Below are 22402 nucleotides of genomic sequence, written 5' to 3'. Positions count from 1 at the left end.
GCAACCAAATTATTTAAAGTATCCACTTTTAATTGGAGCCGGAGATTTTTCTGTTTGAGCAACTTTATCTTTTTATGTTTATTTTGAGTAGAGTACGCTGATATGTATTCCAAAATAATTTTCTTTTTCGAGGTGTCTCCAAATCTTCTTCTTTAAAATCACCGCTGTACTGCATCAGTTTTCTTTTTCTAAAAAAATATACATTTATGTGTACCATAATTCATGTGCCTATGTCCTAGCTAGTGCGGATTCAAGAAACAATGCATTGAAATGATCAGAAACAGTATTTTATATTAGCAATAGTATAAGCCCATAGGCAACATATCCATAGGCGGAGATGGGGGGGGGCTTAGCCCCACCCAAACAGATTGAATTTTATACTCATCGGGTATCTGTAAAGATAATAAATCTGATGGATCACATGGAGCTGCTATTTTATTATTTCTTATTCTCCGAACTTGTCGTTTTAGAGCTTCGGAAGATTGTAAAACGCCCTATAAATTAAAATAGTTATTTATTACTGTACATGGACAGTAAAATAGGCCGTACACCGGTACACCTGTTATAATCAGTGGCGGTTTTTCCGGGGAGACAAGGGAGACGGTTAATATGACATACTGTATTACTATATAATATACTAGGCTACGGCTGCTGCTCCATACGTCGTATCCTAATGTATAGGTGGTAAGATCTTTTAGAAGTCAATGGTTTAAATTATTTGATTGGCTTGAATATTGTTCATAAAATATTTAAAATATTGAAGCTGTATTAATTAATATTAAAATGTTTCACATTTATCCATATGCAAATATGATCTATGAATATTATGAATATTATAATTATCTACGTAAACTTTAATTTTATTTTTATTTTTATTATTTAGTATTATTCGTTTTGTATTTTTAAAATAAATGTTTAATTGTAAATTCCCATAATATTCTATTATAAATGGATATTACTATATTAGATGGAAAATTATAGTTGTGTTAATTTAATGAGATGTCAGTGTAAAATGTAAAATTACCGAAACTTGACGAGTTAGTACAAAGTTGTTGCCTCCTCGATATTTTAATGCCAGGACTGCCACTGATTACAATAATAGAAAAATAAAATGTAATGTGTATACTTTTGCCGCATCTGATAATCCGTTAATACATTCGTTAATTACACAAGACTTGTGTTCCATTGTTAAAACAGCTCGTTGTCGCATACTCGTTAAAGCTGTGTCTGCTTCTATTCTAGCCGCTTCAGAATCATGACAATGTTTTTTATCAGAAAATTTTAAAACTTTAAAATTATGAATACCAGTATGTATTTGAGCCGGACAAGACAAATCTTTAAGACGACATCGCCAAAACCGTTTAGTTTCGTCCGCACTAAGTTTATCGAATATGTACATAAAACTATCCACGGGGATCACATTTTTATTTCTTTTTGATTTTACTTTTGACATAATAGGTACCTATTTATTTACCTTTTTCGAATGATAAAAAAAATAAATCGCGATGATGGTTACACACAAAATTACTTGACTATATACGTATAGGAACTTCACTTTCCACCGACTAACTAAAAATTTTAAAATTACCAGATTCCATATCGACTATCGTGACCACCTCGTGTAGTAATAATAACAATAATTTATACTAATAAAGATAAAATTTCTATACACCACACACCATAGCAATAACAACAATAACTTATAGTAATAAACTAATAAAGATAAAATGTCTATACCACACCGTATGGCGACAATGTATCGCCGAAACGGTCACGCGCCAAAACGTCCTAGATCCGGAACAACTACAATGGCGAGCATTTACACTCTAGAACAGGGAAAAAAACTCAAAGAAAGGCAATACCTAATGTTACGCGAACAATACTCACCAGAGCAAGAAGAACAACTTCAGCTTGAAAAGCGTGGTTCTTTTTGGCCGCAACAAATGAAGAAAAACAGAATGCTGAATAGCAGAACAAGTAACGAGCAAGCCAAAAGAAAAAAAGTGAGCAGTACCAAACAATAAATATGAAAAGATCGTTGACTACTTGTGCGAAGAATAACAGTGTCACCTGCACAACAATACAAAAAACAAGAGAGTACCAAGACAATCCAGAGTGTAGGTGACACGAAAACATGGGAAGAATTTACAGTAGGAAAAAGCAATAGGAATACAAACTTAACATGACCGAACGACAACTATTGCTATTTTGACATATTGGCACAAACAACTGGTAAATTCACATCTTAGGAACTCTGAAAAATAATAGAATACTAATAACTTGATTACATTTAATTATCATCAGAATCTTCTTCTTCAGACTCTAATTCTTCCACATCTGACATGCAATCCTTGTCATCAGTAATGCACAAGTGACAGATAAAGTCAACTTCATCATCTAAATAATTTAAATTAAATTCTTTTTGATGTTTTTTAGGTATAAAATCAACATGAAATTGTTTGGAGCACCCATCACATTCAATCCATTGTCTTGTTGTTTTTTTTTTTTTTTTTTTTTGGGGGGGGGGATTTTGGAAACAACTTCACCACCAGTTGCAGGTGAATTTTTTTTAGCAAGTATTTCTCTCCTTCTAACTTCATATGTATTTACAGCAGTACTTTTTTGAAAGCATCCTGCAGTGGAAGTACTTGGATCTTGATTTGGAGTGTTGTTGATTGCCAAATAATTGCTTCTATCATTTTCTTCATCAAGTGGACTTAAAGAAATTCTAACAGTATCATTTATCAAAATATTAGATTGAAGAACACTTTTTCGCCAAATATCAAACAAATGTTTGCTTTGTTCTAAGCCATTCCATTCTCTATTTATATTTTCTTTAAATTCTGCAATCACATTTGGTTCAATTAAACTTTCTAAATATTCGTGTCCTCTAATATTATCTTCGTTTCACTCAACGGATGTAACAGGTTCTACTTCTAGTTCAACTTCATTTTCTAATTCTTTTGTGACACACTTTGAATAATCAATGGCACTCGAATCCTATGGAAACAACCCTGTTGTTCAAAATCCGTTCTTTACTGTTTCTTTAGTTAGCCTGGTATTTATGACTTGATTTAACAGAGGAGCAAATTCATACTTGGTTAATGAATCTTGGGACTTCATTCGCCAATCATGAACTTCCTTTGCCCAATCTTTTTTAAGGGGTCCAAAAATAGCAGCATCTAAAGACTGTTGTATGTGAGTTGAGTTTGGGTAAAAAGCTATAATTATGAATCCTTTTATCCTTGCACAACATGCTAAGATGATATGTCAGATGTGACACATGACCATTTAAAAATAGAATGACTGGTAGTTGTATTTTCTTTCCATCAACCATGGATAAGATACGTTGGCCGCATATTCAAAAAATGTCTCTCCAGTTTTGAAGCCATTTTGTTAAATAAATCTAAGTTCTTAGTTAGACTCTACCTATAATTATAAAATCAAACCAACATACCTAAGTAAATACCACCATTTGTTTTGACAATCTACCACAAACAATTATTAAAATTATAAAATCATAAATGAAATTGCCAAAAACCGGGTTCACCAAGTACCAAAGTTTGGCAATTTTCGCCATACACTGGTTCAGTAGAAGTACCAATGTTTGGCAGTTTTAGCCAAACACTGGGTTAAAAACAAGTATAATATATAATGTTTGACAATTTAGTATTTCATAACAACATATTTAACGAATTGTATTTATTAATACTTACTTAAAAAGCTTAGATGACGATGAATTGTTTTATGTCAGTAAAAGTTGAATACATAAATTTTTACATGACAAATAATAAACAACGTAAACAAAAAAAGTTTTAATAATACAATTTTGGTGATTGTAGAAATCCTATTAATTTTTATCAGGCATCTCAAGGAGATTACAAGTTATTAACAAATATTTTCAACCATATTACAACTTTGCGTATTTTTTTAATTACCACATTAATATTATATTCATTGGTTAAATCTGGCATGTCTTGAATAATATCATTTTGCGGAAGAATATTTAAACCTGAATCCGGAAAGTCAAATTCTTCATCGTCATCTTCATTTATATCATTTACAGTTGATTCATCTCGAATATTTGTTTTATTATAAAGTACATCACAAACAGCTAAATGTTCACAATGCGCGAAACATAACTGTTGATCAGTGTCAACAAGTTTTCCTACTTTTAACATAACAGCTGGTGGCAGTGTTGAATTTTCTTCTAACGGCTCTTCATGTCCATGCCCAGTTGATGAACAATTGCTTTCAGATAATACTTTAAAATTATGTTTGGATGACAAATGCGTGTGTAAATCTATTGTTGATCCTCCCAATGTCTTCAATACTGCTAAACATCGTTTACAACGCGCACTTTTTCCATTGTTTGCAATTAGGAAATGACTCAACGACGACGATGTATCTAAATCTTTTTTTGTGTTTAATAAAAACACTATCACGTGACATTTTATAATAAAAGTATCAAAGTTAAATAATTTAAAATAAAGATCCGTGAGTCGTGAACATGACTGATGACTGTAGAGCTACGGCCTACGTATTGAATGTATTCAGAGAACAGCGTATTGCACATACTAATTTTTTCGTACGTATACCGATCGGTCGTAAAATATATAATCTCATAACATAATATAATATAATCTTAAAAACACGTTATTCGGCATTCATAATCGGGGTATTGAATTATAGATTTCTGTTACACAGTCCCGGGAATCCCGGGATTTATTTATACTGGTCCCGTTATTCTCGGTAGGTACATAAAAGTAGCCGGGATCTCGGAATCCCGGGATCGTAATCTCTACTGGTGCCGTTACCTAGTGATTTTTAATTTTTAACACAATATAATATAAACTAGCCGACCCGTCACAGCTTCGCCCGTGATTGGTTGTTTATTTTGCCTTCGGACCATGATATGTAGAATTTTTTATTCAAATATTATTGTTTATTGTGATCGGCTAGTAAATATAAAAAACGGTTTCTAGCGTTATAAATGATAAAAATAAATACTGATAAAAAAGAAATAATTTATGGTTGATAAAGATTTATTAAAGAAAATTTATTAAAGATTTATTAAAATTTTTTAAAGAAAAAAAAAGAATTAAAATATGAATTTTATACGACTTCTGAGTATATGATGTTTTTTGTTATATTTCCTGTTGAAATTAAAATCATAAGATGATTCGGGTCTCCAGTTCGAGAAAATGCCACGTATAATTGCCCATGTGAAAAGCACTCTGTACGAAGATATACGCCAACGTACTTGAATGTTTGACCTCGTGCTTTGTTTATGGTAATGGCAAAAGAAACTTTAACCGGGAATTGAAGCCGTTTGAAAGAAAACGGCAAGTCAGAGGGAATCATGGGAATTCTTGGAATAAATGCAATTTCTCCTTTCGCTGGCCCTGTAAGAATTACGGCTTCTATAATATTATTTCGCAACGATTTTATTTGTAATCTTGTACCGTTACATAAGTTCGGTGGTTGAAGATTACGTAATAATGTAATTGGAGCACCAATTTTTAATTTTAGTTTATGAGGAGGAAATCCCGAAAGAGAAAGAGAATTGAGAAATTCTTGTGGATAATGAATAGCATCATCTGTTGATGTAACTGTATCAATAGATAGATATTCACGTGAGTGTCCATCGAATTTTAGAAGGATGATATCATTAATTTCTTCTGCTGTTACATTTCTTGGAGAGATTATAGCTCTTTCACATAACCACTGATCTGATTTATTGGACAGATTAAAAATGTCTGGATAAACTGTAGAAATCAACTCTAACACGTTATTGACCACCCGTCCAATCGTGTGATTGACAGAAATGTAACCATTTTCATTTTCTAAAGTTCCATTTCCAATTTTCAACAACTGTGCTGGAAAAATATCGTCCCCTCCGCATAAATAAACTCTCATGTTTGTTCGCAAATAAAGTTTTTCAACATAGTTCCATATATGGGAAGATTTTAAGCAAGCATTAACGACATCAGCTCGAGTACCTTTAGGGATTACTGGTAAGGTTTGACGGAAATCACCAGCGAAAACGAATGTTATGCCACCCGGTATTGCTTCGATATGTGATCTGTGACTCATTGTACACTCATCCCACACAACGAATGAGGTTTTTTGAAGAATTTTTCCATGAGGGCCATTTTTACGAATCGGACAAACGTATTCTGTATCAAATAATACATTTAACGGTAACTTGAAAGTCGAGTGAGCAGTTCTGCCGCCACTAAGGAGAGTTGCTGCTATACCAGATGAAGCTACTGCTAATGCAACTTTACCTGAGGATCTAATTTGAGCCAACAACAAATTAATTAGGAATGTTTTTCCTGTACCACCCGGAGCATCTAAAAAAAAAACTCTTCCTTGATGATTCATTACGCTTTCTGTAATAACATTAAAAGCATATTTTTGATCATTTACTAATTTTGGTAAATTGATTTCTACAAATTCTTGTAATCGGTTATTATCGTAAGAACGCAAAATTGAGAATTCAAAAGGATCAGATGCATTTTCATTTCGAACAGGTGAGTTCATTCCAAATTCAGTTAAATATTTTTCAGACAGAAAAACAACTTTATCTTCTATTTCAATCAAACCTTTATTAAATATTTCATCAGAAAAAGTAAATTGCAAGTCATTTAATCGAGTGCGCTCTGTAAGAAGAATATCTTCACAAAAATCATTTCTGAACTTTTCCCACAAAGATTGAGGTTCAGACGGTTGGCAGAAAACTATGATTATTGCGAATAATTCTCTTAATTTTGAAGGACTTTCTGAAAGAGTTGCCTCCGCTAGAGTATTTTTCCATTGCTCGTCATTTTCTAAAAGCCCAAGAGCAAAACAGGAAGCTTTAAAAGTCGCGTGAATGACTCCATCAAAGGCCTTCAAGCTTTCAAATGAAGTAGGACCTTGTACATAATTTAGTAACAATCTTAAATGGAAGCACTCACTTTGATTTGGGTGAATCGTGTAAATTCTACCAATGGCAGTGTCCATTTTTATTCCTGGCCAACCTGGAACATCTTTTCCCCGTCTTCTCTTTAACCAGCCTCTGCTATTATCCCAGGTGTAATAAGAAGGAACTTCATGATAAAACAGTGTTTTCGCAAAATCATCATGTGAACACAGTTCAAAAAATGCAGTTAGTGTCGTTTTTCTTGGATTTTCAATAACTTGATGAAGATTATTATCATTAAAGAAAACACGCTGTCCATTTTCTAGATGAACAGCCAAGTGCTGAACTGTCGGATCTCTATCATGGATTTCAAAATTGAAAATTCTCCAAAACGCTTCAGAAGTACATATGTATCGACCATTCAAAAAATTTGTAATCTCATCGTTTTCACGATTAACAGAAAAAGTAGCTCTATCTGATCCTTTATTAATATATTTACATATGTATTTTATCGCTTTAACCGTATGATAGTATTCTACGTTAATATGCGCATTAAAGCACCTAGATAGCACTGGACAATACGGTACAACCCAACGGTTGTCAACCACGATTTCTGTTTTACCACGAACTTTTAATATTGCAGTATAACCTCCATCATCTGGTGATCTCCGTCGGTAAGTCGGATAACCATCATCTCCAGTTTGAGTATCCTTGACCAATTTGTGAGGGTATTTCTTACTACATTTTCCAATATTCATACATGGCGATCTAATATTTAACTCGCCGCATGGGCCATGAATCATATTCTTGCAAACTATTTCATAAAGTATAGGATCTCTGTCTTTGTTTGGTATCTCGGCAGGAATAATTTTATCAATTTCATCTGGCTGAATTTTCGTTTGTAACCACAAAAGAATGTGGCAGTGTGGCAAACCTCGTTTTTGCCATTCAACACTGTAAACATAACAATTTACATCTCCGAAAATATATTTATTTTTTAATACATGCATAAACTTTTTTAGTTTGAGATGAAAAACTCTAGAGATTATATCGTGTCTATCAAACGACTTTTGATCTTGAAATAATTCATTTTTTATTTCCGGCCATTCCGGGTTGCATGTAAAAGTAATAAATAAATCTGGACGGCCAAATTTACGAACATAGGTCATGGCATCCTGATTTTTTTCATGCATGTAACGTGGGGAGCCAGTAAAAGAGGAAGGAAGAATTACTTGTTGCCCAACGTTATTAGCATTAATATTTGCATCATTGTTAACAGCATCTCGGAGGTGAACATAATCATCCGCACGTAGTTGTTTTTGATGGTTACGAATAAAGTGTAGTCTTTCAGAAATCAATTTTGCCATCATATCTACGGCGAATTGGCTGAATAATGTTTTGTAATAATGTAGATGATTTAGACTTGTTTCTCTAACCATAAACCTATAAGAATAAAATTGCATGCAGGATACAGTTTTGGTTCGATTTTGGTTATTTTCCTGTAATATATTAATGTGATAACCGTCTTCGCCTCTAGTATACATCAATGGATATTGCAGTGCATCATAAGATCTATTCAATTCGGAAACTCGACTCAATTGTCCACTCCGACCGTGCAGAACTATATCTCTGGGACTTTTATCTTCATTAACTAATAATACAGCTACTTCATCGATGGTAGGTGCATTATATTGACCTCTGTGTTCATCTTGAGGAACTCTGTCAGCATGAATAATTAACTTAAAGTTTTGCAACTCATCAAAAGACCTCGACTCCAGATTAGATCTAAAGCTCTGTATGAGGTGATTATTTTCACGCAAAACTGTTTGCAATGATTCAATGAGACCTCTTTTCATATTTGGAATCATATTTGTTCGAATAGATATTTGATCCGACTCTGACATAAAATATATTTGTAAAAATTTAGCATTATTTCCAATTTCGGGTAATAAACTACCTATTAAATGATGCACTTGACCCTGAATTTTAAAAGAGGGCATGAAGTTCCCTTCACTTATTTCGTTTCCTCCAAACGATGTCATTTGAAACAGAGTGTTATACCGTCTAGAATTATCAAAGAAATGTTTTGATAGAGGGTGAGAATTATCAATTAAACTTTTAATTAGGTCTGGAAGATCCTCAAATTGGTGTAAAACAACTTTACCGTCAGCGCAGCAAAGTCCATGGGTTTCATCTTTCCATTTTTTTGCATGGCACTTAGGACATAATATAGTCATTCGTCCAATTTGAAGCGCTTCAATATTTAAATAATCAATCTCGGATTGATAATTAAACGCTGATTTCATACTCAAAGCGTTACGTTGCTCCTGAGCACGTGTTTGAGAACGTTCTGGTGTGTTATTTTGTTGCCTTCTGTTATACATTCGAGATGCATTGGCAGTTCTTCTGCTAATGCGTGCTCTTTGCGCTCTCGGCATGATAATGAATTGGCCACTTACTCAAAATTTGGGTAAGAAAAAAAGGTAAAAAAACTAGGTACAAATTATGCCAGTGTGCTGATGCCAGTGACTGATGTTCTCTTAGATTGTTTACTATAATGTAATATTACAAAAACTTTAGCCACAGCAACGCGTGGCCGGGTCGGCTAGTAATATTATAATATACAAACATGCCCGATAAACCAATAGCAACCACTATATAATACACTACTTATTATTATTTTAATCTGCAACAATAAACTAAATTTTTTATAATAGTAACTATATGTCATACAATAAGTTTACCATATGTTTCCATTTTATATAAGAACAACTCATCCTCTTTGGATCTGCAACCTATAGAACCGTAACAACTAAAAATATTTAGTATATTTTTTGGCCGAAAGAGGGCGCCACTACTTTGATTCTGTTTTTGATTTTGTATGAACTTTATACTTTTTTTTTATTGACAAAAGTGTTACTATAACCTTCAGCGGAGTGTCGGGTTTCAGCCAAAAAAAATTTCAACCAAATCGGTTCAGTAGTTTTCTCGGTTAGCGCGGTCTAAGAAAAACCCTTACAATTTTTTATAATAGTATAGATAATTATGGACTATGAGTAAATTTTTGTAATCAGTGTTTATCATAATATTTATTATGAGACAAATAATATTAATAGTATCATATTACCATATATTATGCTTTAATACCCAGTGGTATTTACTATTTACGTCTGTTTTTAAATTCTTATCTAAACATACTACCTTTTTCGGCGGAAAATATTTTTTTCAAAGAGGTCGTAACACAAGATACGACTTTATTCGTTGGAAACTGTCATATTGGGAGATTATGAAATATTATTTTATAATTTTTTTGGGATAGATACGATCATTTTCCTAATCGAAAGAGAAAATAATTCCTTATCGAAATACAGTCGTGTACACTCGTAACTCAAAAACGAAAAAAATCGAGGTAATACCTTTTTCGTTGGATGTATCGAATTATACGAAATATTAAGTACGAAATCGTAGTGTTGACGGGCACACCTGGAGAGATGATTAATGTCATAATGACCTAATTGGCATCGGTTTATTAAGATTACGTATCGCGAATAACAGGATGTGAACCGAACGGCCGCACGAGCGTGGGATGCTGCGATATCCTATAATGATACGCGCGTACGCATTTGCGCGATTCGACCATGGACACATAGGAGAGGAAACGCAGAGAGTAGGACTATATAGGAGAGCCCCGCTTAGACCAAAATCAGACGTGAGCCACCAGTCAGTGCAAGTCCCTTCACACACGACAATATTTTAAATTAATCATTTGGACTTAGAATATTTCTAATTAAATCATTCTTGTTCAGTAATAGTGTTTTATTCACATAGCAATCAAATAAATAAATATAATAATTAATCACAAGTCAAGTTGTTATACTTATTTCCCTCACTCTATCTACCAACCTCAACACCAGTCGTTCGTCCTCCTGTATGCTGGGACTGATGATATTTGTTGGAAGATAATTTATTGGTTGTATTATAAACAAAAATGTTATACTCTCATTAGGTACTATACTATATTAAAAAAACTGTATATTAATAATACTGTGAATTAAAAATATTAAAATATTATTATTAATAAATGACAGTAAAAATATTATATTAGTTATATAGTAGTAACTTAGTAATAATATTTTTTTAATAACGTTATTAATGCTACATATAAAAAATATTAAAATATTATTATTAATAAATTACAATAAAAACATTATATTAGTTATATAGTAGTAACTTAATAATAATATTTTTTGAATAATACGTTATAATGCTGTATATAAAAATATTGGAATAATAATATTAATAAATTACTAAAAAAATATTATGTAAATTACGTAATTATAATATTATTACTGTAATAATATTTTTTGTAATGCAAACATAATAATATTATATTAATATCATTACACAATTGCTATCTGGGTAGTGCTATTAATTATTATGTTACATAGGGATATTTTACTTTGCATATAAATTTATTATTTCTGTGTTTGATGTATTTATTAAGTAATGGAATGGTGATTTATTGTGTTTTGTTATTGAATTTATTATATTTTTGTCTATAAGTGGTATTATGGTATGTTTTAAGTGTGTACAATTTAATTCACTGTTATAACCACAAATTATATAAAATATAATTATATTATATTGTTTTATATAATCTGTGTTATAACTAAGCGGGTCACATTGTGTTAGTGTCACAAAGTTGGTATACAATTGTTTGATCTGAAAAAATAATATATTATGTATTAATATTTGTTAATTATTTATACTTTTACATTTAGGAATTGATTCCTAAGAAACAGACCAATCACTAGTATCTCCATGAACGAGAAATTGACACTACTGTACTGGGTCCATTTAAAATTTTACAAAATTTTCGCCGACATCAACCATCACAAGTTCTTCTGAGGACTCATATCTATAGAACAAAGTTCAGTTTATTAAATTATATAATTTTATTCAAACACTTAATAATAATAACACTCACGGCAATTCATTGATATTAACATTTCTATATGTTGCTTTATCAATTTTGAAGAGTAATTTTTGTTATTCATATTTGATTGTGCTTTTAAATACAAATTCCCCATGTTCAGTATATTATGCTCCATTCAAATTTTTAAGAAACCTTTCTTTAAATGTACCTATGTAATAAATTGAATTGTGTACATATTTGATATTGTTTTAGTACATCATTCAGAAAACCAATTTCAATATCATCATGGCTATAATACAACAATATGAGAGAATAATGCGCTGACATCCTCTTAAGAAAAACATTTAGGCTTACTTATTGACATCAATCATGGTGCTGAACGGAAACATAATTATGCGTTTTTTAATTCAATTGTGGACCATTTGTTCTTCTACCACACTATCTTCATCCATCTTCATTAGTATCATCAGTTCAAATGTTTCAGTTTCTAAATTTAAATTTTTTAAAGATCATATATCCTTCATTTGCAAATCAATACAAGGGTAGTCTTTTTCCCCTCCATTGACGTCATATTTCAAAGCCCTGCAAATAAATTAATTTGAAATGTACATAGTTATTAAATTTTTTTTTTTTTGTTATAATATATTGTACACACCTTATATTGTCAAACTTTATTATTTTTTGAAACAATATATTAGGATCCTTCTACTAAATTTTAAAGATCTATTATACAACAAATATAATTTTATTGATGTTAAGAAAAACCTTAAAAAAAAATAGGAAACTGAAAATGAAATGTCCGTAAACAGCTCAAAATAAGTGAAAATATTTTGCAAAAAATAAAATTCAGTTCTATCTGTTATGCCTTCGATATATATAATTATTGTATATATGTTTTCAAATTTTCATATGGTATCAATTTAAATCGATTATTTTAATTTTACCTATATGTAAACAAGAAATTTTTTTTTAACTAACTTAAGTTGAGTTGAAAAGTTAATATTAAATGTTGGTTAACTCTTAACATAGTTAAATTGATTGACAATTTGCCGCTGATCAGTTTGCCGCTTTCAAATTTTGGGGGAGACGCATACCGTGGAAGTTTTTGAGTGGGGAAGTTAAGCGGTCGTAGGTCCACTAATTCGATTACCAGACAACCTAAAACACTTGGGTAGTATAGAGTAAGTCATTTGGAATCATACCTATGATACCAATTTGAAAGCTGTAGAACAAAATTTGGATTGTTAGTAATTTTATTTCGTATGATATGTATCAGGCAGACGTAATATGCACTATGCGGGTAGAGACAAATCGGTTTATAATTCATTAAAAATCAAAATGTTGTAGTACGACTTATCCAATCATATCATCGAATTCGTTAGGTTTTCTGCTATGCTGGGGATGCATTTTGGATGCTTACAATTAGTATTCAGTGGTATTGGGGTCGAGTTGTCCAGAAAACAGTACTTGGTGCAGGATTACTGACTGAAATACTACGTTAAGCCACCAACACAAGTCCAATTCGATTCCCAGACAACCTAGAACACTTAGGTAGTATAGAGTAAGTCATTTAGAGTCGAGTGATATCATTTTCAAAACGGTACTACCAAATTTGGATTTTTAGCACTCATACCATTTTCATAACCATAAGTCGAAACCATGATTTTCTACGATTTTTTTAACTCCTTGACTTAGGGTTATGAAAATGGTATGAGTGCACTTCTATAAACGTCTACTATCATGCTGTAGTGTTTTTGAAAATTAAAAGTACAAATAACGGCCGTCCGACAGGTAAGTATAGGATTTACCGGCGGTTAACGATTCCCCTGCGCTCGCTATACTTCCCCGTCCACAAACTTCCGAGATATTCATTTCCGCAAAAATTTGAAAGTGGCAAACTGATCAGCGGCATGTGCACTACAGAATTGGAATGTTAAATTGTAAAGTATCGAAGGGAAAATGACCCTCCACTTCTGGGGGTCTGTAGAAACAGAACAGCAGTGTATTTAGTATATTGTATAACGCTCTTGGTCTGTTTTATTATTATTTAAGTACCATTCAACTTTAACAAACTACAACCATTAAATAATATTCAATGATGTTTGTGATTCAGAGTAACTGAATATAACATGAATATAACACAAATAGCTGTATATTAAATATAATTAAAACATTTTTATTTCGGGCGCAAAAAAGAAATATAATATGTATAATTTTTTTTTCTTATAGCTATTGACTATTTGGACTAATGGAATTCTGTTAGAAAGAAAAAGATGTGTATAATATCAAAGGCAAGTGTACTTAATGGCAGGTAGTGTGAAAGATTACACAAGAATACTGAGTAATGTATTTGTAATTTTTTTTTAATAAGATATGAATTTATTATTAACTATGAATTGTTTATATTATTAATTTTTTTTAATTTTTTTTTGAAAAAAAAGGGATGATTGTAAAAATGGTTTAAATTGTGTATTTGTAATTTATTTTTATATTTTAATATACCGTCGGCTTATTGCCAAAACTCGATAACGGCAAAATAGTAATTGTTTAGAAAACGAATTTATAGTTTTTAAAAAAGTAAATTTTTGGGGTACACGTGTCGTATGCTATCTACCGGCGCATGCTATCTACAAAAAATTAATACTTGTGTCGTATGCTATCTACGCGAAAAAAATGTATTCTCACCTTACCTAAATAATTTTATCAGAGCTTGTAGTTTTACAGTTGTCATTGAAATTATGATAGGTTTATAAAAATGTATCCTTTATGTCTCTCAAAAAACTTTCGAACTTTATTTACCCAGCACCAAACAAGTTCAATAATTTCACATAAGCTCAAACCACTTTTATTTTTTCCATTTTTATCCACGTAGGTAAAAAATGGATTTTGGGAACGTATTGATTGCCATTTTTGACAACCTCTTGTTTGGCATCTCATGTATTTGGTTTTAACTAATTGACCAGTTGCATCTCGTTTTCTACTATTTTTTAATGTTTCTTTCATGTCACCACCACACACTTCACCCATAGCATTTAATTTAGTACATACATTTGAATTCGGCAATAACCCACGTTCTTTTAAAAATTTGACACAAGATTCGTCGTTAAAAATAATATTTCTGTATAAATCACCTAAATTACTCATTTTCATAAAACTCAAATAAACACAAAAATACAAATACGTTTATATAATAATACGAACACGTTTATCGTTTATTAAGCACCGAACACATACTAGACGACACAACATAATACGAATACAATCATTTCGTAATTGGTAATGTATTAAAAATAGGATGGGAAAATGTGTAGATAACTTTAATAATGTAGATAGCATACAACACCTATAAATCGACCGTAGATAGCATACGACACGTGTACCATTTTTGGTCTCAACCCCACAAAATCCTTGATTTTTAAGACATAATTTTTTTTTAATGAAATCTGCTTATAGACATATTGGATTTTTTTTTCAAAATGTTTAATGTAACACTGTTTTTTTTTTTATTAGTAGAGTATTGTATGCAAATATTTTAACCGTTAATGAGTTTTACTAAATAGAAAAATGATTATTAATATTTGTTTAGGCTGAAATTTATTGGTTTAATATTAATTATTTTTCTTATTGGACTGGATCATCATTATTGATTGTACTTAGGTATGTCAATTATCAATGTATTTGCTTAATTGTGAATTTTTGTTATTATTAAGATTCATTATTATTGTTGTGTTTATCAAGATAAATAAAAATAAAATAAATTATTAAAAGGTATTTTTATATTAAAATAATTATTGCCATAACATTACTCATAAACTATTTTTTTTAAATAACCAATATCAAGTGTTATAAATATTAGTTATTAAAACAAGAAAATACAAATATTATAATGTAACTTAAAACTTTTAACATATTACTAATTATGAATAAAATAATAAAGTCAGACTCTAAATTAAAATTCTACTGGTAGGTACAAGAACTTTATCTCTTTTAAGAGTACTTGGCTTACTTTCAAAACTTATCTCATAAACATTTTAAAATTATAATTAACCAATATATAATAAAAACTGTTATCAATATTACAAAAAGAAAATAAATACTATTATAAATGTGATTTAAAATTTTAAGTCTTTAAACTTATTGAAACTTTTGTATAAAATAATAATAGAAATCAGTCTTATTAATCTTCATCTACTTCTAAATCAGATTCTTCCAGTTCTGGAGCTTTATCTTTTTTAAAACGTTTACTTGACAAACTTTTATAAAAATTGTGAAATGCATCTGGTATTACATTCTTTACACATAGTTTAAGTATGTCCTTTTTCTTTTCCTGGCTTATTGGCAATGGTTTTGAATATAAACAGTTAAGCTCTAAATTACTTGTATTGGTCGATTTAATTTTACTCCTAACATTTTTTTCTCCAACATCAATGAATTGATATTCGCTAAAATAATCATATTTATACCCAACTATGTAAGGATTATCTTTTCTGTATTCAAAACATTTAACTTTCAACCAGTTCATAATATTACCTTTTGTGTCAACTTTTTTATTTTTTATTAATAAAGAAGAAAGTTTTTGTAAGTTCATAAAGTCCTTGTATTGCATTTCTTTTACTTCATACAGAGGCTTAGATTTATTTCTATTTCGTGTTGATCTTGCAACTTAAAAAATAGTTAGCCAATCTTGAATCGCGTAAATTGGAACATTTCTTTTGGCATTTTCGATAGCACTGTGCATGGAATCGACCTCCATCATAGAGTGGCCACTCTCCATAAATTTATGCTCTATTTGAATTATGTTTGTTGTTTGAACAATATAAATCATTATCGCCGTAATATTATGATTCCTATTCTGGCCACCTCATGAATCTGAATATAATGTTATATTTGTTACTTCAGTGGGTAATGTTTGAATCAACTTAATAAGACAGGAACCAATCTCTGAACTACCACGTTTTCCATTAATTTCGGTACATGTAAAGCAATATGCATTTTGAAAAGGAGCTACTTCATATACAGTTAAGTTAAACATGTTCAGTTTTCTACTATAGTACCTACATCAATATCTTTTGCTATAAAAGATTGATGCATCCTATCTAAATACTCATTGTTACTTTCTTCAAATTGCAGTTTATCTTCAAGGCTTGCTGTTTTATACCTATCGCAGGCAGCGCACTGGTCTATTTTAGGCTTAAAGAATGGAAGTTTAAAGTTAGTGCACAATTTTTTTCGCAGTATTCAGTATACGGTATATGTTCAGAATATGTATTCGAATACTTTATGATAATAATATTATCAAGTATCCGAAATACTTCAAAAACAGTATTTCAAATATTTTTCCTTTTTTTAGTAGATTAAGTGATTTCTTATTTGATTTCAATAACAAAGATATACATATATATTTTTATTATTCAGTGTTTATAAATGAACATTATAATAAACTTGATAATACACACCTTTCTAGCTATATTTATATATTTTGTATAGAAATATACATATTTTCAAGTACAAAAGCAATTTCTTTGTCGGAAAATTATGAAATTATTTTTAAAATAAGATTGTACGTTAAAAAAGTATTCCGAACATTACCCAAATCTGAAGATACATTAATTGTAATGTTTATTTAATTTAAATTTTTTTCAAATTACATTATAAGATAATCAAAAAAATATTTCTCGTCTTAAAATTCAATCTATTATTTCTACACAAGTCACAATTTGTATTTTAATGTTAAATGATCTGGAGCGCAGCGTATATTAAGGAGTAATATGTAGGCAACTCATATGACATACATGTACACATTTGGGCTGTGCGGTGTGAGAGTAGTAAATTAATATTAGTGTATATATCGTATGTAATCCGTTTTCGTTTTTTAACTGTCATCTATCGCACACGTGAAGCTACTGGCACTGCCAAAAGCTATAATGAATAAAACAATAGACACATTTTTTAAACTTAAACCCTGCAACGATGCACCCTGCAATGGTTAATTCACCTAGTATAAATATAATACCTATGTATACATAATACATATATATTATTATTATTTACGCGGAGGACGAATGTTTGTAACAGAATAATACTCTTTAGTAGTCACGGTAATATCAAAGTGTATGGAATAGTATTTTTAGTATCCGGTATAGCTTGATAACGGGATTTCTACACATATCTAGATTGTTATATAAAATTCTTTGTACTTATATGTATGTTGTTCAGATTTAACTCAAAATTTATCCATCGGATTCTAATGAATTTTTTTTAAATATTCCTCCATACCTATTTAAATAATTAAAGACTCCAGAAGTGCTATAGGTTATGTATTATTCAAATTGTTTAATATATTTACTAACTTCTTTAATAATTAATAACTAATTCACCCATAAAACTAATGACTGTAAAAATCTTTATTAGAGATTAAGATGGGTTAATCCACGGGAAGTTTTGAACATGACTAGCCAGGTATCAAACGTCGAATTAAACACAAATTTTTAATCATGTAGAGTTGGTATTTTAGACGGGCAACAACGTGCACGGGGATCGGCTAGTTATAATATACTTATAGAGTAAATGTATTTTTAGAAGGTTTTTCGATTTCAATTGCAACAAACCAAAAGAACACCTGTATTTTATTGAAAACTCGATTATTCTTAAAATTATTAAATTTTAAAGCCGACATAACAAGTAGGTTGTAGATACTTATATAATATAATATGATAAGAATAAATTACTAATGTCTTCTGTTCATATGATTACACAGGTCAATTTTAAACATACTTAAATACTTTATTAATTAATATAAACCATACAATATTGAATTTGAAATATAACACTGCTACGTATAACCTTAATACGAGTATAATGTATCTTTATATAATTAAGTAACTAGATAAAAAAATGTTGGTTATGTTTGGTGAACCATGACACAACATATGAATTGTAACGTATAAAACCATATTGTGCTTCAATAAGATCAATAATAATATTGTACTATATTTTATTAGAACACACTAAAAATGCATAAAACTCCTGGATAATGTAATCTCTGCACGCAAATAATTCATCTTTACCACACACTTTAGATCACTATATGTGATTGATGATATTTTTTAATATTTCTGATTCAAAATTCAAAAACTGTAATATAGAGACATTTCACAGATATTCCATACATTTATAAACTTATGGATTAGAATAGTAGAAAATTCTTACTAAGCAGACGAGTTCATAAAAACCAACTTTTAATGATAATTTAGTAATATTTTATTTTATTTATTTTGAGTACTTTGTAATTAAATGCATTAATATTTTAGTATTTTTTAATAAAAGATATAATATATATTTATATATATATTAAACATACATGAATATTATAATATATTATATTATTATACTCACCGAGGACGGATGTTTGTTACGAAATAATATCGCTTAGGAAGGGCTCCTGTGTATTATAATATATATATATATATCTTCTACAGCGCTGTCAGGTAGTTCATTATTATTATTTTGGATGTGACAACAATCAGTTGCCACTCGTTTATTGTGTATGTACACGCGCGTTCGCTTGTGTGTGTGAGTTAGGGTTAGCAGAAGAGAGGTGTCCCGACGAAATTGAAATTCGACACCGAAGCAGAGGAAAAAAATAGTAATAATGATAATACACAAATGCACACACGTTTTTCGCACTGTTCGATGTAAGGGACAAACGCCCGTCTGTCTGTCTGTCTGTCTGTCCATTGTTCGTCAAGCCACCGATTGTGTGAGATCGTTCCAATATAATATGTGCATGACGTATGTATGCATACAAATATACGCATATAAATGTTGTTACATCGACGATCAGGGCTCGGCTGTTACCGAGAGAGAGAACTTTATTATTATTATTATCCTAAATCCCAGCGAATTAAAATAGAACCGATTATATAGACTCGGGGGTACACGTGGGTAACTGCAGGATGAAATTTAAAAAAAGATTACAAACATTATAATATAAAAATATTTTAATTAAAATCATTTTCATTTTTTATATTAATCAATATTACAATAAAAATTCAAGTTTTTGAAAAATGTATACGTAAAAAAAGGACCTAAGTGACTTACTACGTAACTGAACATTATTGTAAGTTATCAAACATGTGATATGTACCTTACAAATTTAAAAATTAAACTTAAAGAAGATATTTATAATGCAAATTCAAAATTAGTCAGCTAGCATTCTCAAAATAATATAGCTTGTAATACGTTTTTAGACGACTAGAACGAGTGTAGGTAATATGAACGATGGCCGTAAGAGTAAAAGTTGTCGTACTGCTGTGTGTGGTGCGAAACGGTCACGGGCCACAAAACCGTATCTATAATTTTTTTTTTTTGGGGGGGGGGATCCAAAACATATTAATTGTAATTTTATTGAATTTACATTTTTACTTTTAAAATTTGGTTAAAAATAAGTCAGAAAAAGATTTAATCTTCTTTTATTAAAATATAATAAAATAAAATAAACTAAATTACTTTGACATCTATTGTCGCTTTCACTAAACAAATATGAAATATAAAATAAAAATAAGAAATGTACAAATATAAATCATATTTTAAACTAATAATATGTTCCTATCTTTTTGAAGAGCAAACTGGTTTAATACTTCATCGGGATTAACAGTAATAATATCTCCATGGACACTTAATAGAGCTAGCCCAGTTAATCTTTCTTGTCCTGTAGAGTTCCGTAAAAATGTCTTGACGCGTTTTAATGTCGAAAAAGTTCGTTCGGGAGTTGATGTAGAAACCAGTAGGGTAGCTAGTACTTTTAATAAAAAAATGAATATTTGGAAAAAGTTCAGGATTACAATAATTTAATGATTCTACAGCTGTATATGTGGACGATCTACATCTTTGAAAGCAATCCATTTTCTTTTCCACAGTGTTAGTTCTGAAGGTAATGTGTCAACATTTATAAAATCTGAATATAAACTAAAATCTGATTCTAAAATTGGGGATTTAAAACACATTTTTGGTATTAATAAATACAAAGACGATAAAATCGTCTTGTGTTTGGAAAACCGTTCTTTAAGTTGACTATTAAAATCATCATAGAATGGAAATGCAATTGCAATACGAAAATAATCTTCGGGAATTTTGGTATCCACATTAATTCTAATTTTTGAACGACTTACTAATCTTGGTATTTTTATTTTTTCTTCACCATTCACGGATATGAACAATTGATCTGATTTATTGAATATTTCTTTGAAATTTTCATTAATTTTTGTTCGCATATCTTTCACTTCACTTAAAACAATTTCAACATGATCTACTGCTTCATTTAAATCACATTTTACCGACTGCAATATTTTACATAATGGCAAAGTTATAGAAAAAAGTGTGATCACAGTTATCATACTTATTATAAATTCACTAGTTGTTACACTCTTATATAACTGTAACGCTTTAGATGGCATTTCAATGTCAACAAATAATTGTAGTTCTTCTAATGTTGCAACAACAGGTTTATATATTTCTAAAAATTTAAGCATACCATCATGATTTTAAACCCACCTTGTCTCACACATGGAAGTTAATTTTGTCCATTTAGTTTGGGGAAGAAATTATTTTATTTTATTTTTTAATAGTTCAGTTCGTTTAGCCGATATTTTAATAAAATTTCCTACAGATTTTATTGTACCAATACAATTTCGAATATGGTGAATATTTGACGAATGAGCAAGTGCTAAATTTAGCTAATGTACACTACAGTGGACATAAAGTGCAGCAGGATGTACTTCTCTTATAAGAGATTGTAATCTGACCCTTGTGAACTTAGCAGTGCAATGATAACAGACAGCTTTTAAAATGGTCTAACAAATTTGTTAGACAACTTTCAAAGTTTGTTAGACAACTTTCAAAGTTTATTAGACATTATTTTCGGCGCAATAAACTTTTTAACTTTTGCACTGCTATCTTCACGGTAGTTGTTAGAACTTTTTTTTTTGCTCAAACAACAAATCTAGGTTTGTTAGAGATTGTTAGACAACTTTCAAAGTTTGTTAGACATCATTTTTGGCGCTAGAAATTTTTTACTTTTGTATCTGAATTTGATTTAAAAAAAATCATTATATAAAAAAATTAAAGTGAATAAAAATCTAATTTGATTAAAAATTAATAGTTAACCAAAAACTCGGATTCGATTTAAAAAAAATTATTGAATAAACAATTAATATTGGATAAAAGATCTAATTAATTCAAAAAAAAAAAAAAAAAATACAGAATAAAGAATAATTATGAATAAAAATATCTAATACAGCGGTTAATGACGTATGTAGTCGAGGCCTTATTTCTTTATATATATATAAAAAAAAATCTAATGTGAATAAAAAAGTATATTGGATAAAACATTTAATTTGATTAAAAAATCATTAAATAAAAAAATTAAAATGAATAAAATTTCTGATTTGATTATAATAATTATAATATATAAAAACAATTATAATGAATAAAAAATCGATATTTTGGATTAAAAACTTGGATTTATTGAATAAAAATATTATTTGATTGAAAAAAAATAA

General features: G+C 29.9%; 1 protein-coding gene and 1 pseudogene across 1 annotated transcript; both read right to left on the bottom strand.

Moving 5' to 3' along the window:
* Window positions 1–2290: 2290 nt before the first annotated feature.
* On the bottom strand, window positions 2291–8775 carry LOC149061594 (uncharacterized). The gene is made up of 9 exons (XM_089215045.1): window positions 8217–8775; window positions 7218–7790; window positions 6963–7094; window positions 6609–6920; window positions 5517–6290; window positions 3939–4438; window positions 3458–3488; window positions 2547–2843; window positions 2291–2397 (listed from the first exon to the last, which is right to left on the bottom strand). The coding sequence occupies exons 1-9, from the start codon at window positions 8773–8775 to the stop codon at window positions 2291–2293; spliced, it is 3285 nt and encodes a 1094-aa protein (XP_089071171.1).
* An 11656-nt stretch (window positions 8776–20431) lies between these two features.
* LOC149061593 (52 kDa repressor of the inhibitor of the protein kinase-like) lies at window positions 20432–21115 on the bottom strand (annotated as a pseudogene).
* Between the last annotated feature and the right edge of the window lie 1287 nt (window positions 21116–22402).

Source organism: Diuraphis noxia, unplaced genomic scaffold, assembly GCF_037042655.1.
Source record: "Diuraphis noxia isolate RWA-SAM2 unplaced genomic scaffold, SU_Dnox_SAM2 contig0001, whole genome shotgun sequence".
In the NCBI taxonomy this organism is placed as follows: Eukaryota; Metazoa; Arthropoda; class Insecta; order Hemiptera; family Aphididae; genus Diuraphis; species Diuraphis noxia.
This window is presented reverse-complemented; position numbering and strand designations above follow the sequence as displayed.